We start from the raw sequence: 15066 nt of genomic DNA on the forward strand, positions 1-15066 counted from the left end.
CTACAGTCCTCCATGTTGTCCTGACTTGATGGAAAATGCAACCACTCGGCCTCTTGTGCAGTTTCAATTGGGTTTTCAGAACTATATACTTCCCCAGGCTCCGCTGATGCTCGCTCTTCTTGAGAAGAATCTGCGTTGGACGTTCCCCTGTTAAGCCGAAAAAATAGCGAAGCATGACAGATATATTGTCCCGCTAAACGCATAAGGGAATACTGCTAACATTATTCTTATCCGTTGTTGTGTTAGACTTCAAGTTTTACTTACAGTATTTTTACTTGTATGGGTGCCAGCGTTGTTTCCCCCTGCGTTCGTTTTAGCCGCTTTTTCCGCGGCATTGGATCTTGCCCACGTGGATCAGGAGAAGCGGGAAATAAGGAAGGCACGGCTGTGGGCTTCAACATCTTCCTTTTCGTCACTGTTCTGTAATCTTCAGCGGTAAAATGCAGGCTGCATACCTTCGACCGGTCGCTGGGCTCCCAGCGATGCTTTCCTGAACCTTCATCAAAGGTAAAGGCGTATACGCATGGCTAGCAAGATTGCAAAATAACAGTCCATAACACCTTTTTTGTAATTAATTTTTCCAAAATGTAACAAGCCAAATGGGGAGGTTAAGAAAAAGCATAGCCACGATTTTATTCTGGGGAAGTACCTGTATACCCATTTAGTGCATTTTCATATTTTCTCGCAGCCTTTGTAAATGTCTTTTTAGATGACTACATTCGTCGATTGATGTTTAGTGATGGTACGTGGTCGAGTCCAGTGGCATACTTGAAGCCCTTTATTCGAAGAGCTCATTGGCTATACAAGGTTTCATAACAAAGCTGAATTTCCTAATGGCTGCTCAGTAACGAAGCGCGACCCAATACGACAGAGCCGAAACCGAGGCGCACTTGAGCGCCTTGGTCTTGGTTTAGAGCGCAAACCTCTAACCTGTACAATGACTCCGCCGTTGACGACGATGACTTCAGTGGTTTTTGTTCTTTTGCATTCTCCAAAACGAATCTTTGTCATGCATGATGTAATCTCAGATGCAGCACGCACATAAATAGAGTATCTGTCGCTGATTATTCCAGGTTCCTCATTTATTTCGGTTTCACCGGCTGGGTCTCTTAACCCTCACAGAGCCGATGGGCTCATTGCACGAAGGACTTCAATTATGTCATTATACCCGACCGCCTGCCAGCCCTATATAGAGTGAACAGTTAATCGCCACATTTCGTTACCGGCGTAACGTTTCTAATTACCTTAAGTAAGCTTATACAGAAACGAACAAAGCTGTATGGGAAGATAGAGGTTTGAGATGAGAAATACATTTGACCAAATTCGGTCGCTAACTTCAGTGACACCCAGTGTTCAAGAGTTGTCCATCGCTAAACACACACACACACACACACACACACACACACACACACACACACACACACACACACACACACACACACAGAGACAAACTGTGGAGGCAGCACGTAAATATTTCATATCATTAATTTTTTTATGGATTTCGGCGGCATTTGTTGAGGCAGCCTTCGGGAAGGGTGCTCGAACCCCTCGCAACCCACCGCTACGCATTTTTACATAATTTACAGATTTCGTATATTTACTTTTTTCTTGTGTGCTATATTTAAATTTCTTGGCACTATTTGTGGAGCCTGCCATATTAGCCGCGGTACTTTAAAAAAGCTTTCATGTTTTTTAGCTCAGTGAATTAGCATAACACACGGAAATAAAGTTTACTAAAGCACCCTGGTGCTTCTTGCTAGCTTGCAACTCGTTCTGAATTGAAACGACTCTCAAAAACACAAGACTCACCTTTTCTTCCAATTGCCTCGATCCATTCTTCCCGTATGTCTGTGGCAGGAAACTCGTGAAAACTTACTTTACTTTGTTTGCCTTGTTCCGATTTGCAATATGGCACGCAGCAATACACCATACTTACATTTGAGGTGTCAGCTCATCTAAAAAAAAAAAACTGCACGCGGCCACTATTAGAGCTGACTACTGCAGCTATCTGCCGTCTGCAAGTTTCTGCACACGACCTACTGTGTTTCTGCGTATCTTCTGCAATTTGTGTATGCGTATCGTCTGGAACCATCGTGATTCAGTGTGAACAATGAATGCCTAACAATAGTTTTTTTATCTCGTTGGACTACGTTTTCATTCAAGAAATATTTTCATAATAAATTTTCCTTCATTTGTAGAAAAGTTCCCGTCTGCTTGCCACTGTGACCCTTTGTGTGCTTTTTTTACGGTTCTATTTCTGCTTCAAACGTCCACACGAATGCAGCCAACTCTGACGAGGAATCATATCGCTTTATTTGCCATATTTTACACATTCATACACAATTCATGCACAATAAGAACGATTTGCACTGCCACAGCGATGGCTGAAGCAGACGACAGCGAACAGGTGCTGCCTAGCGCCACGCCGCTCGTAGGTGACGGCCCTAGCGGCAGAAGGTATGAACTAGAACGTGGGCGCTGGAAGAGGTGCTCTCTGGGCAGGTCAGGAGTGTAGTAGGTCATGTTTGAAGACACCCCTACTTGAGTAGCGCCACCACCGTAGTTCCGACGGCCGACGCTTCCCAAGTGACCGCCGATAATCCGGCAGGCACAAGAATTCTAGGAGGCGTTGGTCTTTGCCTTCACGGCGGCCGCTTGTTGACAGTCAGTTCGATACTACAACGGAGGGGTGGTTACCTACGAGGAGCTCGACGATTGTTCGAAGTTGTTACACTGCCGAGTTGCATGCGTTGTGAATAATAGCCATGCACTTTACTAACGACGACGATGATGCCGATTTCGCAGTACAACCGGGAAGGTGCGTTGTTTCTATCGAATTTTTATGTCTAATTTTATTAGTAGTATTAACATCACGTTATGTAATAATTGTATTGTCACTGTTAATTCAGCTCATTAGTAATTGCTGACAAATTGGCACTTTTTGCTGCACTTTTTTTGTAATTACCCCATTCATGTCGCCACAGGAGGTCCCCCCGTCAGTTTCTATGAAACTTTGGGACCTCCTCCTGTACTATTCCAACCATGTAACCGAATGTGAAATATGTAATAAACTTGACTTCACTTGAAAAAAAATCTAAAAAACAGTACAGAACGAGCTACTTCGGGTTACGCCCGTGTGTAAACTACAACACTCTCACTGTAGGAAAAGTGACTCGCTGAAGGTGTCCCGATAGCAATAAAAAGCTTGTTCTGTTTTCTTGCAGCTCGAAACTTGCAAATTTATTTTCTGAGAATGACACTGCGAAAACTGGTAACAGTTCACTGACGTATACACCTCCGAGGCAACCATCCGTCGGCAAAAGTGCTGGTGAGTCGAATTTTGCCTTATTTCGTGTAATACTCACCACACGCCATCTGCATTGACCGCGTCATTGTATCTGCTTCTGTTCGCCTTGCAGATAAACAATCGGCCTCGTCCGGCGTCTTATCGCTACTATGTGCTGCTGCTGTACAGGCATTCAAGTAGTAAGTCGATTATGTTTTGGGTGACGTTTTGACTGACGCTGCTTTCACTGTTGCAATGTACGGTGTGTATAGACATCATCGAACGTAACTGTTAATTATGCTCGCACCAATGCACGCACATACTTAGTGAACTGGATGAAGCTAGGGCGTTTTTGAAATTCACTGGGTAATTATTTTAGATTTTGGTGTGAGTGCCGAGCGTATGGCACCATCGTTAACTACCGTGTTGATTCGATTATCAGTTATTTACGCCAGTGTAAGGACATGTTTTTATGGTACTAATAATTATTACGACCCATTCATTGCCTTGTTCGCTTATGGTGCTGTCTACGACCTTTCACTCACTTGTTCTTGCTTTCGTTTGAGGCGTATGTTACACTACAATGTATGAGGGCGTTGCCCGCTTGTTTTCGTTGTGACTGTATAACTCTGTTGGAAATAAATATATAACGCATGTCAGTCACACCCCTACAACATTTTCGTGCAGGGTAAATGCTGGAGGCTTGTGTATGCTGTGTGATGTCAGTGCACGTTAAGTAACACCAGATGGTCAAAATTTCTGGAGCCCTCCACTACCTAGATTTTCATCAACATATCATGGTTTTGACTCTTGAGACTTTAGATAATGGCTATTTGCCAGTAATAATGCAGCCGTCACAGCCGGGATTCGATCCCGCGATCTGCGGGTCAGCAGCCGAGTGCCTTAGCCACCAGACCATCGCGGCAGGGCTCTTTACTGCCTGTACATACTGCGCATTAAACTCACTGTTTTTATCAAGAAAAAAGGACAGCACTCATCTTGTGTCCTTTTTCTCTGTCTGTTTTTTATGCTGTTTACTTCTCAATTTTTGGCAGTTGGGCACAGTGGTCTGCCAAAATGCAACTGCCACAGGATGTGCAGCTGCTTCTCTGCATTGTTTACATGATTACAGACCATCAGTGAATCAATTTGCATGCCTACACTTTTATTGCAAGCTACTCTGGCTCCAACACATGGTATGATACTGTGCTTCATTATGTGTTAAACTGCATTATGCGGTCACTTTCCAAGGTCAGGGAATGAAGAATATCGGGCATGACATATACAGACTTGCGGTTGAGTACATTTTTCTGACCTCAGAATGTCTATGTAAATTTGTAATACTTTTTTCACTCTGGAAATTTTCAGTGGTGTAACAAAAATGGTAGCATTTTTGTTGCATCAGGCATCACGCCATTGTTATCTTGGCTCCAAATGTTTTTCAACCAAAGTGCACGGATGTTGAATTTTTAATCATACTTTGAGCAAAGCAGCATTAAACTTATGTGATGACTAAGCAACGACATGGTGTCCTTGGGATGTTATTCCACTGTGCTCATGGAGCCGGTGTCTTTTTTTTATAAATGCCTTTTGCTTGAACTTTGTGTGAGGAGGTCTGTTAGCTTACGTGCAGGTGATGCACGGCAGGCAAGTTTGAATGTCATCTTTACAGTGTGGTCGTATGAAGGGGAAAATACACGAGCATGTGACCTGGGCTCTGATCTTGCCGATTACTTCACCAGCAAGCAGAAGCACATATCTGCCTTTGGCATTATCTATTGACAACCAGGAAAACGATCTTGCTGTGTGATGAAACGTAGCAGATGCTTGCTAAGTGACCATGCCTGCTTATTCTACTTGCCAACAAATACTCTAGGACGTGCTCTCTTTTACTATTACTTTCCGGCACCCTCAGCAGCCACAACAGAACACAGGCTGTGTGTGTGTGCGTTCCCTTCCATGAAGGACCACGCTAGCGAAAAATATGGTTCTACAATCACCACTATGGCCATGAGTTACACTGGCTAACACTCCTAGGATCGCACTTGAAGAAATACTCAGTAAAGTTGTTGGGGAAATGGCTGCCAGCGTAGTTCAATTGGTAGAGCGTCAGATGTGTAGTTTGAAGTTGTCTGCTTGGCCCCTACCGGCTACAAAATTGCTTGTTTTTCCCTCTTTAATTTTTTGTTCATTTATGTCATTATTGCAGTACAGTTAAAAATTACAAATAATGTCCCCTACACGTTCCTTGGCTTCATTGTCTGTTGTCTTCATTAGAGTTTGTCTAACAAAGAAACATGCCCTCATTCTGTTTTTCTTTCTTCGTTCTCACATAGTACACAGTACGTTAGCTTATTCTAAAATTTTGGCATGTTCACCGAATTTGTGCATTTAAGGGTTAAAATTGTATTTCCTCTTTGAAAACTTCTCATGGCAATGTAATCGTGCTATTGGAATTTTCCAGAACTTGCATTTTCATTGCTTACTTCACATTAAGTTGCTTTCAATTTTCAGCTCTTTCGTAGCAGTGTACTAAGCAGTTTGATTGAGAGGTGCAGCATTGACTAGCATCGTAGTTGCCATGTACTGGTTGCGGGCAAAAGGACAGCACTTATTCTTTTGGTAGTAAAACGATGCTGCTTCTGCCTTTCAGCTGTCTCTGACAGGTGCTACAACTACAGGTTACATTCTCACACACCAAGCAGTGCTGTCACTTCACAACTTTTTTATGAATTGTCAAATTCTAGGCAGTTTCATATTTCATTAAACTCTTTAGATTTTGCCAACACCTTGTTAAAGGAACAAGCATGCTGCAGTGGTGGTTCAATTGAGCCATTTGTGCCATTTCGCTACAATCCCACTTATTTGAACCCTCTGTTCAGAGTCCAATATAAGTCGTGCCAACTGTGCTGAAGTTCAGTGTTGTCCTTTCATACAGCAACTAAGCATTTTTCATCCAAAATGTCTTTAGCCTAGCTAGAAGCACTATGCGAGCTTTTTAAAATTGTGTTAGAATGCCTCCCTCTCCCACTTTTGACCATTGCACTTTTTATGATTAAAACATACATATACAGACTCTAGAAAAACTAGTTGCTTAGAAAGTTGGTGCCTCTGTTACCTTAACATGTTATTTGTGGCACAATGCTTGAAACAAAGGAAAGGCCTACAAAAGAGCTTCCCTGTCTCTTTTCTTAATTCTTTCTAAATTTTCCAACCATCGAGCTGGAAATGAAATGTTCAAAAAGTTGTATATACAGAGTTTTGTTAAATGTAGAATCTGTACATGCCATGTTAGCCTTTGTTGCTAATTCCTCCCCAAAATACACTTGTTGTAATAGCTGTGAGATCAACTCATGGCATTCTATGCTGTTATCTATCTGTTCGCACTCTTTCTCGGTGTACATTGGAAGTAGCATTTCTTTTTCGCACAGGGAGGATAATCTGCACAACATAGTTGTGCACTTACTGTTGCAGTGCTGCAAGTGATGTCGAACACAGTTTGTATGCTCGAAAACTGTTCCAAATTCCTATTATTTCTGCTTCAAAATATGCTCCTAAATAGCATTTTTTCTGCCCTGAAGATCGCTCTGAAACCCAAATTGGTAGAACTGCCACTGGAATTTGCATAGGCATAGGGGACACTAGAATGTGGCGGCATACCCGTGCCTCACAACGATCGCAGAAAAAGGCTACAGTGTATGTCCTAGGGGCTGCATTCACGGCTGCACACACAACAATGCATCCTCCTTGTGTATGTTAGCCCCGCCGCTGTGGTCTAGTGGCCAAGGTACCCGGCTGCTGACCCGCAGGTTGCGGGATCGAATCCCGGCTGCGGCAGCTGCATTTCCGATGGAGGCGGAAATGTTGTAGACCCGTTTGCTCAGATTTGGGTTGACGTTAAAGAACCCCAGGTGGTCGAAATTTCCGGAGCCCTCCACTACGGCATCTCTCATAATCATATGGTGGTTTTGGGACGTTAACCCCCATATATCAATCAATCGATGGATCTTAAAAATTTTGAAGCCCATTCATGAACCAGTAAGCTCTTTTAATTGAGCCATTCAACGATTAGAAAAGTGCACCATCAAGAAACTTCTAACGCAGAAAAAATAATGTGACTTTTATGCTATAATTGGTAGCTTTGTGGCAGATAACCCCCAAAATTGAACTTAAAATGCCTTAGCATATCGTAAAGAAAAGCAGGAATGGGGACTTGAAAGACGAAAAATTTGTAAACATTGGGTGGGTGCTGGAGGCAACGTTTCTTCATCAAGGCAGCAGCTTTATTGTGTATGCTTAGTGCCCTCTCCTCCAATCCAAAATTAACGAGGAGGAGAGAGCAACTGCGAAAGGGGTGGGGGGACAGCGAGAAGCTGTTGTGGCGAATTGGGTGAGTCTGCATTGGATGTGTCGCATGTACTCAAGAACCCCTTTTGAAATGTTTATACCTGCTGGCTGCAGTGTATTAAACTTGCGAATAAGTTATGACTCTATATCTATATATTTTCGGTCTTTTGGGGACCGTAAGTGTGACTGAAGGATGTAAAGTTTCAGGTTGTCAAAGTTGTGACCTGCTACATTAAAATTCTGCGCCTCTGCTTGTAGTAATTTCTGCACAGTGGCCGCGCGATGCCAGTTTAACGTTAACTGGCTGTCCTGTTTTGCCAATGTATTGTTTGTTACAATATGAACATTTGATCATGTAGACAACATTTGAACTAGCACAGGCAAAGCTGGATTTTATGCGATGTACATAATCATTTCTGGCACTTGTCTTCTAGTTTATACAAGTGTTGTTAATTATGACAAAGTTTGGTGTCACTAAGAACACATTTGGGTGCACATCAAAGAACCTGGGGTGTTCGAAAATAATTCAGAGACACCCACTGCAGTGCGCCTCATAATCCATGTGGTTATGGCACGTGAAACCGTTGCAATTATTTCCTCTTTCATGTTTTTGAATGGACCGCTACACACCTGTTTTTGTATGTATTAGCTGTCTGGTATCGTGGTTATGATGTGTGACGGCTGAGCCAAAGATTTCAGCATCGAATTATGGCGGTCACGGTTGGCATTTCAATAGAGGTGAAATGCTAGAGAGGCCCGCCTGCTTAGGTTTAGGTCCACATTAAAGAGCCCCAGTTGGTCAAAATTACCGCTCCCTCCACTATGGCATCTCTCGTAATCATATTGTTCTTTTGGGACATAGAAGCACTACAGTATTATTACATTGCTGTTTACACATACTCATGCATTTTCTGTGCATCTTATATGCACTTTCACATTGTTCAATTAAGGTCATGTTGTGTAGTATCATTAATGTTGTCTTTAAACTTCTGTAATGGTAGTTCAGTATTGCTTTTGCCGCAATTCAAAGGCTGCTGTCATGTACATTTTAGCTGAATTAATTTGAACATGGGTATATGTTTAGTCCACTGATGAACATGTTTAGGCCAAGTTGTGTATGACACTGTATGGTTTTGTTTGTATTTTCAGTGAAGGAAAAAAGCCAAGCAACCAAGGAAAATTAGGTATTGCAGTGCTAGGAAACCATGACACAACAGATGTAAGTTGTATAAGCTCAAGTATGTGGTGCAAATGCCATTTACAATGCAATACAAACTCGCCCAATGCCCTGACCTTCAAAAGTATGTTGCCATTGTATTAAAGTGTTTGCTTCTCCACTTCTCGAGCATCGTAGATTTGATCCTGGCCGCTACAATTTCTTACAGTGGAGGCAAATCGGTAGAGGCCAGTGTGCTGTGCGACGTTAGTGTGCGTGAATGACGGCAGATGTTCGAAGCTTCCGGAGCCCTCAAATATGATGTTCCTAATTATATCACCCCACATGCTTAGGTTTACGTCCTTGTTCTGCCGCAACACTGTTTTACTGCTAATTTAGGCCTTCACTGATACAGTACAGAGCCCTTACAAAATCTTGTGTTGCAAGTTAACATTTGATAATACGAAACCCCGTGTGTTCAGAAAACATCTTGTCACCTGAAAACAAAGGCAGAATATTTCGTCTAGGAAACCTGCTTTAATTTGCTTTATGCAGTAGCATGACATGTGTTTAAAATTGACACTGCTATTCCACAGAATCAGTTTCTTTATCAAAGTTTGATAAAGGAGTCTTGCAGAGATTTGACCTTTCTGACCGATTGCTGTGCCTGAATGAGGTCCCATGCATTCTTATCTCTTTACTGTGATAAAACTGTACAATCATTATAGGAGCACTGCTGCATTCTTAGCAGCAGACAATGACCATCAGATTTATTTTTAGATTTAATTTATGCTCTATCAGATGATCATCAATAAATTATTCTGTATGCCATACATCAGTACCCCTTTCTGCGAGACTACCGAAACTTGTACGCGGCTGCCTCTCTACAATTTTCGTCTCTTGGAACAACCTGTAGATGCCTTTCAGCATCAGTTCATTATTGGACACTCATTGCTAAGTAATGGCTTTTATTTGCTCAATTAGCATTTTTTAAAAGCAGTGTGCCACCCTGCGTAGATGGAGCACAACTGCTATCTGTTATTTGATGCCTATTCCTTTGTCATTGTAGAAGTGCTGCATCTTACATACCGTCTTTTCAGGAAACTCTCTGCCACTGAAAGCTGCATGCTTTTTATCGCCTTGCTTTAGACGTGTTCAGATCGACGCTTTCAGCTTGTGCAGATTTTTTGATGGCAGCATATTTTTAAGGTATTGCGTAGGCATAAGGAGGCAGTGCTAACCAGTTTTTAATGAAGTGTTTTAAAGTAATGAAGGCTAATGAAAGCATTAACTTTATGTATAGGATGCATGGGTTGGTCTAGAAACTGAGGCTGGGTATCTAAAAGCTGCAGTGCTCCTTCAGTGGACAATCCATGCCAAACATGAAGCAGTGCTATTTGTAAATTTGACAGCTGTCACTTTTTTCTTGTGTAGGCCTATATTTGGTTCCACTTCTTTTTCTTCTTATTGATGTCCTAACATTCAGTGTTCTACAGAACATTTGGGCACTCCTTGGCAACTGCTATTGCTTTGTCGGTCTTTTTTTCTTTGATTTGAATTTCATCAGCATTTTAGTTTGAGATACGTAGGAGTTGCCACTGCCCAGCGTATTTTATTGTTGCTGCCACGCGAGACTCACTCAGCATGCTCGTCTCGATGAAGCACATTGTTGTACTGTTATTAGAGAAATGAAAAAGAGCGGACAAGCAGTTGACCTGTGAATGTCAGCCAGTTATTTTCTTGAAAACGGTATTCAGAGGCACAAGTTATGCCTCGATTACATGTGGTGGCACTGCTTTGCTGCCTAGCTTTGCAAATTCTTCATTAGGTCTTCCTTTTATGCACAAATCCTCTGGCATCAACATCTGCATTATTTTATTTGAAGATCATGCTTATGCAGCAATTGCTTCCAAGCTAATTCTTGCTCCTTTGTTCGATTTTTCATTTCAGTATAGGCTTATTTTATACAGAGAGAAGCAGCAACAGGTGGCTCTTGCTGCGATTAATGCACAGTTTGTCATTAAGGTAAGTTGAGTTAAGCTTTTCTTTTCAGCGGACTATTGCCCTGCTGTATACCTGGTTATTCGGTCTTCATAGAGTCGAGCAGGGCTCCAGTGTACTTTTTGGCTCTGGGCCGCATTTCAAGTGTGTGGTTAGTAAATTCTTATAAATTCCTATGGAGGCTCAGTAGTTGTGGCAGAATTTTTTTTTGTGTGAAAGAGTCAAAAAGAATTCATACTTGCTTGGAACTTTGTGTTCGGGAAATGGGAAAAACAAGAGGTTATTTCCTGCCATGATGTGGAATTTGTAGCTTTGTCATGAGAACTGACAGCAGACATTTGGTACTAGAAATGCATACATTGTAAAGGAAGTTCTGGCACATGCAAATAAATTTCTGAACCTGTGTTCGATAAAATAAAAAAAACATTTTATATGAAAGCGTGGCTGCTTGTTTAAAAAAAAAAAAAATGAGGATTACTATTTGCTTCGGCTTATGGATTCCAACCTATTGCCAATACACTACGACTAATATATGTGATTGCTAATGTTAATTAGAAGCGTGACTGAGCAGGAGAATTGGAGATTGGTAATGCTGGATCGAGAGCTTGAAAGTCAATATGGATGACAATAAAAAAAATGGCGACAAGTGCATTTTACCACCTGGAGGTTTGTTAGCAACGTTCCCAATGTACACAGGCTGAGGATTGGAAGTTTTATTGTCATTCGTGTTTGACTCTCGCTCTGGGTAAGATTAAGCTAATGTAGGGCAACACATGGCTAAATAAGAATTCTTAAATTTTCCATGCAAATTTAGGTAGTAAAGAATTGACATAGAAAGAATGCCTTATGTAGTTGATGTGAAATCACAACATAGCATTCTTGATCCAACTCGGCAGATACTGTTATACAACCATTTTTTTAAAATGAATCTGCTATCTCTACAAGAATGAACCAAGACATTTTTTTTTTGTTATGGTTCCAAAGTTTACCTAATGCGTTATTAGATTACAATAAAAACGTATGAGAAGTAGTGTTTAGGTAGTGAGCTGTCTTTGTGTAAGAGTGAATGACTATATATTTCTTGATGGCATGTAACCTGCCACGGTGGTCTAGTGGCTAAGGCACTCGGCTGCTGACCCGCAGGCTGCGGGATCAAATCTCAGCCGTGGTGGCCGCATTCTTGGTGGAGGTGAAAATGCTTGAGGCCCATGTGCTTATATTTAAGTGCACGTTTAATAACCCCTAGTGGTCGAAATTTCCAGAGCCCTCCTCTGCGGCTTCTCTCATAATCATATGTTGGTTTTGGGACGTTAAACCACAAGAATTTATTTTCATCATGGCATGTAATTTTCACTTCATAGCTTGCTGTTTTATCCTTTGGGAAGCTTTCATGCATTTGTTGCTTTTATGTTTTTTCGTGTGCCACACTGATTTCAAGTTTTTTTTTTCTGCTAACAGGTACAGGGTGACAACTTCTTGAGTTTTGTGGATGAGAAGCGCTTCAACTGGTCTGTGAAGTTTGACAGCGAAGCAGGATTTATCAATTTTGTGAAGCAGGTTGGATACACATTTTGCAAATGCTGGAGGAGCTGCATGATTGAATTTGGGCATACAGAACATTTAAATCCAGTTTGATGTGAGAATTGACCATTGTCCTAGAAAATCTAGCAATGTTAATTTCCTAAATATGTTCGCCCATGCTGGGGCCATGTGTCAGTGTTGATGAAAGAGGCCTTGCCACAGTTTTCTATGTAGCCATAGAGTGGATTTGCTAAAGGAGCTTATTACCTCAAAATGGACTGCCACAAAAATTTTTAGAATCCGTCTAAAGTGGAGTCACTAAGAGTTATCGCTCGCTGCGATTGCATTCTTTCTTCACTCGTCTTGACAAAAGCATTTGAAAGCTAAACACGGAGGGATTGCATGGGGGGAAAAAGTACGTCATGAGCGCCTCATGACCTTGAGCACTTTTTTTCAAACATGCAACTTTTTTGTGCGATGGCACATGCGCGGTGCCCGCAGTAACTACCGAGTACACCATGCCCAAATCAGCCAATGGCGTGATACTCGGGCCTATGGCAAAATGATTTTTCCGTATATAGAACCATTTTTCGAGAGAAGAGAAAGTGATTTCAAGCTGGCTTTGGGAATTTATTGTAAGCTGTAGGCCTCGTGCTGCACTTTAATATTAGGCTCTCATGTTCTCGTTATCCCAAACTACTGATCAGCAGCGTTTTCTGGCCATGCTTGAAAAGTGTTGCAGGGTCGCTTTAATGTTGAAGTCAATTGCCTTGAGTCAATTGCCTTGGGGGTATTCATTTGCCTTGAGGGTATTCAAAATAAAATAGTATACACAGTCTGGAAATGTAGATTTTTACTCATTTTCTTGTATTGTCTCAATTTAAAGGTGTTTTTTCTCATAAGAGTATTGCTTAATTTTCAGGGAGAAGAAGAAGAATGGCACTTAATAAAAGGAGATAATGGAAAACACACAGCATAGCCAGCTGCTCTTGTGTTTTCATTTATTCAGGGCCATTTTTATTCTTCAGTGTAAACCACCAAGCTGAAATTTCAAGTGTTCAGTAAGAAAGATATAGATTGGGGGACTTTCTGCATAGCAATTTAAGACCTTGTTAGATACGTTCACAAGCTTATACTACTATGTTCAAAGCCAGCTTGCAGAGGCTTTTTGAGGGTAGCATAAGCGACAATTCTAAAGGTTGGGGGGAAAGTGCGAGGGGATTTGAATTTATTGCAGGGGTTTTTGATGATTTAAATGAATATTTGTGTCCCAATTCACATAACCGCAGGTAATAATCATATGCGTTGCTTATTCTAGGCTGTCAATTAACATAAACATCTTTTACTACCTACAAAGCTGGAAAGTAGCATGCCTGTTTACCTGCTTTATCACTATGGTTAGCCTTCTGTCCTGAGTGAAAGTTAGCTGCGCATTTTCGATGGCGACGGAAATGATGGAGGCCTGCATGCTCAGATTTGGGTACACGTTAAAGGGGGACCATCAGATACCAACTATCTTGTTTATTGAGATATCTCAGTAAAATTTTTAAGATAGACTAATATCAAAAGCATTAGAACTGCTACAAAATTTCGTGAAGTTATGTTCACTGGTTCTCTAGTTACAACAGTATGTCAGAACAGTGCACATGGTTCTCTTATTCTAGACCTGGAGAACTTTCAAAAGATCTGAAACTGTTAAATTAATAATGATCAAGGGGTAACAGAGCTTTTTTTAAAATTTCTTACTGAAAAGTTTTAGCAGATCATCAAATTTGGTGTTGGTGATTGGGATAATATTAATGAAGTTTTGATTAGGTAATGTAAATAGCAGATGCAATATGTTGATAAAATAAACTTGTCTCTCCCTCGGAAATTGATTCACCTACATGATGAAAAAGACATGAAAATAGGATGAGTGGTTCCTTAGATATGGCTGGAACAAGCATGCTCACTAACCAAAATAGTCATTTTGAGAAAACTACATTTGAAAATTTTGGCCACATGCAAATTTAAAATAACCCTGCAGCATAACTGGAGGTGTTCTTTGGCATTCTTCCTTCGCCGCCTTTCCGTCTTCTCCAAGGATCTCTTCTTAGCCTTTTTAAAGCGCAGTGAATCTTTCTCGGCTGCTCAGTCAATGACCTGAAATTTCTGCTTCGTCGCTGGCATAGCGCCAAGTTCTCTTTGAACAGCAGCGCGTTGTTGATCCGCCACCTCTTTCTCTTCATACGTCAGAAAATGTGTTCGCAAGTGCACAGTTGACGACGCGTTCGCACTCTTAGAGGCTGATGAAAGAGGGGATGTGGAAGTCAAATTTTTGCACCGGCTGAGCAGGAGTCTCGTGTCTATGTGCCTTGATGCAACCACACTCTTGTGTAGATGAAGAAGCTGCTCTACGTGATCTGTCGGCGCGATCACCGTCTGTGCACGTGCGAGCGGAGAGCCTCGCCATGTGGACAACCTTCATAGATCGCTTCCTTGCACCAAACACTTCTTGTGTCCTCCTTTTCGTTGGATTCATCGCGAGCGAATGCAAACAACAGTACCGTAAAGACGGTTGAAAATCTTCTTGGATGACATTTGAAAATCGTTTTGTAAAAACAGTTGAAACGCGGAGAGAATGCCAAAGGCTGCAACGATAGACGAAACCGAGCGGAACACCTAGAAAACGCCAGGAACGGAAGAGCAGCAGATGACTGAGAGCCACATTATGTGCAAGAGTACTACGTCATCGCGCGCAGCAGCCCATCGCAGT

At 41.7% G+C, this 15066-nt stretch overlaps 1 protein-coding gene across 6 annotated transcripts in view; it reads left to right on the forward strand.

The window, feature by feature from the left end:
* LOC119160964 (FK506-binding protein 15) overlaps positions 1-15066 on the forward strand; it is a 290382-nt gene that overhangs the window by 12713 nt on the left and 262603 nt on the right. For 5 of the 6 annotated variants that reach the window (XM_037413254.2, XM_037413255.2, XM_037413250.2 and 2 more), the window contains exons 1-6: positions 2618-2818; positions 3225-3328; positions 3420-3486; positions 8783-8852; positions 10740-10814; positions 12249-12347. In XM_037413254.2, the coding sequence (XP_037269151.2) occupies positions 2766-2818; positions 3225-3328; positions 3420-3486; positions 8783-8852; positions 10740-10814; positions 12249-12347 (468 nt within the window). In that variant the 5' untranslated portion in view covers positions 2618-2765. Of the gene's footprint in view, positions 1-2617; positions 2819-3224; positions 3329-3419; positions 3487-8782; positions 8853-10739; positions 10815-12248; positions 12348-15066 lie in introns of those variants that run through there. The other variant, XM_075880249.1, reaches the window with a different exon arrangement.

The sequence above is a fragment of the Rhipicephalus microplus genome, chromosome X (assembly GCF_043290135.1).
Source record: "Rhipicephalus microplus isolate Deutch F79 chromosome X, USDA_Rmic, whole genome shotgun sequence".
Taxonomy (NCBI): Eukaryota; Metazoa; Arthropoda; class Arachnida; order Ixodida; family Ixodidae; genus Rhipicephalus; species Rhipicephalus microplus.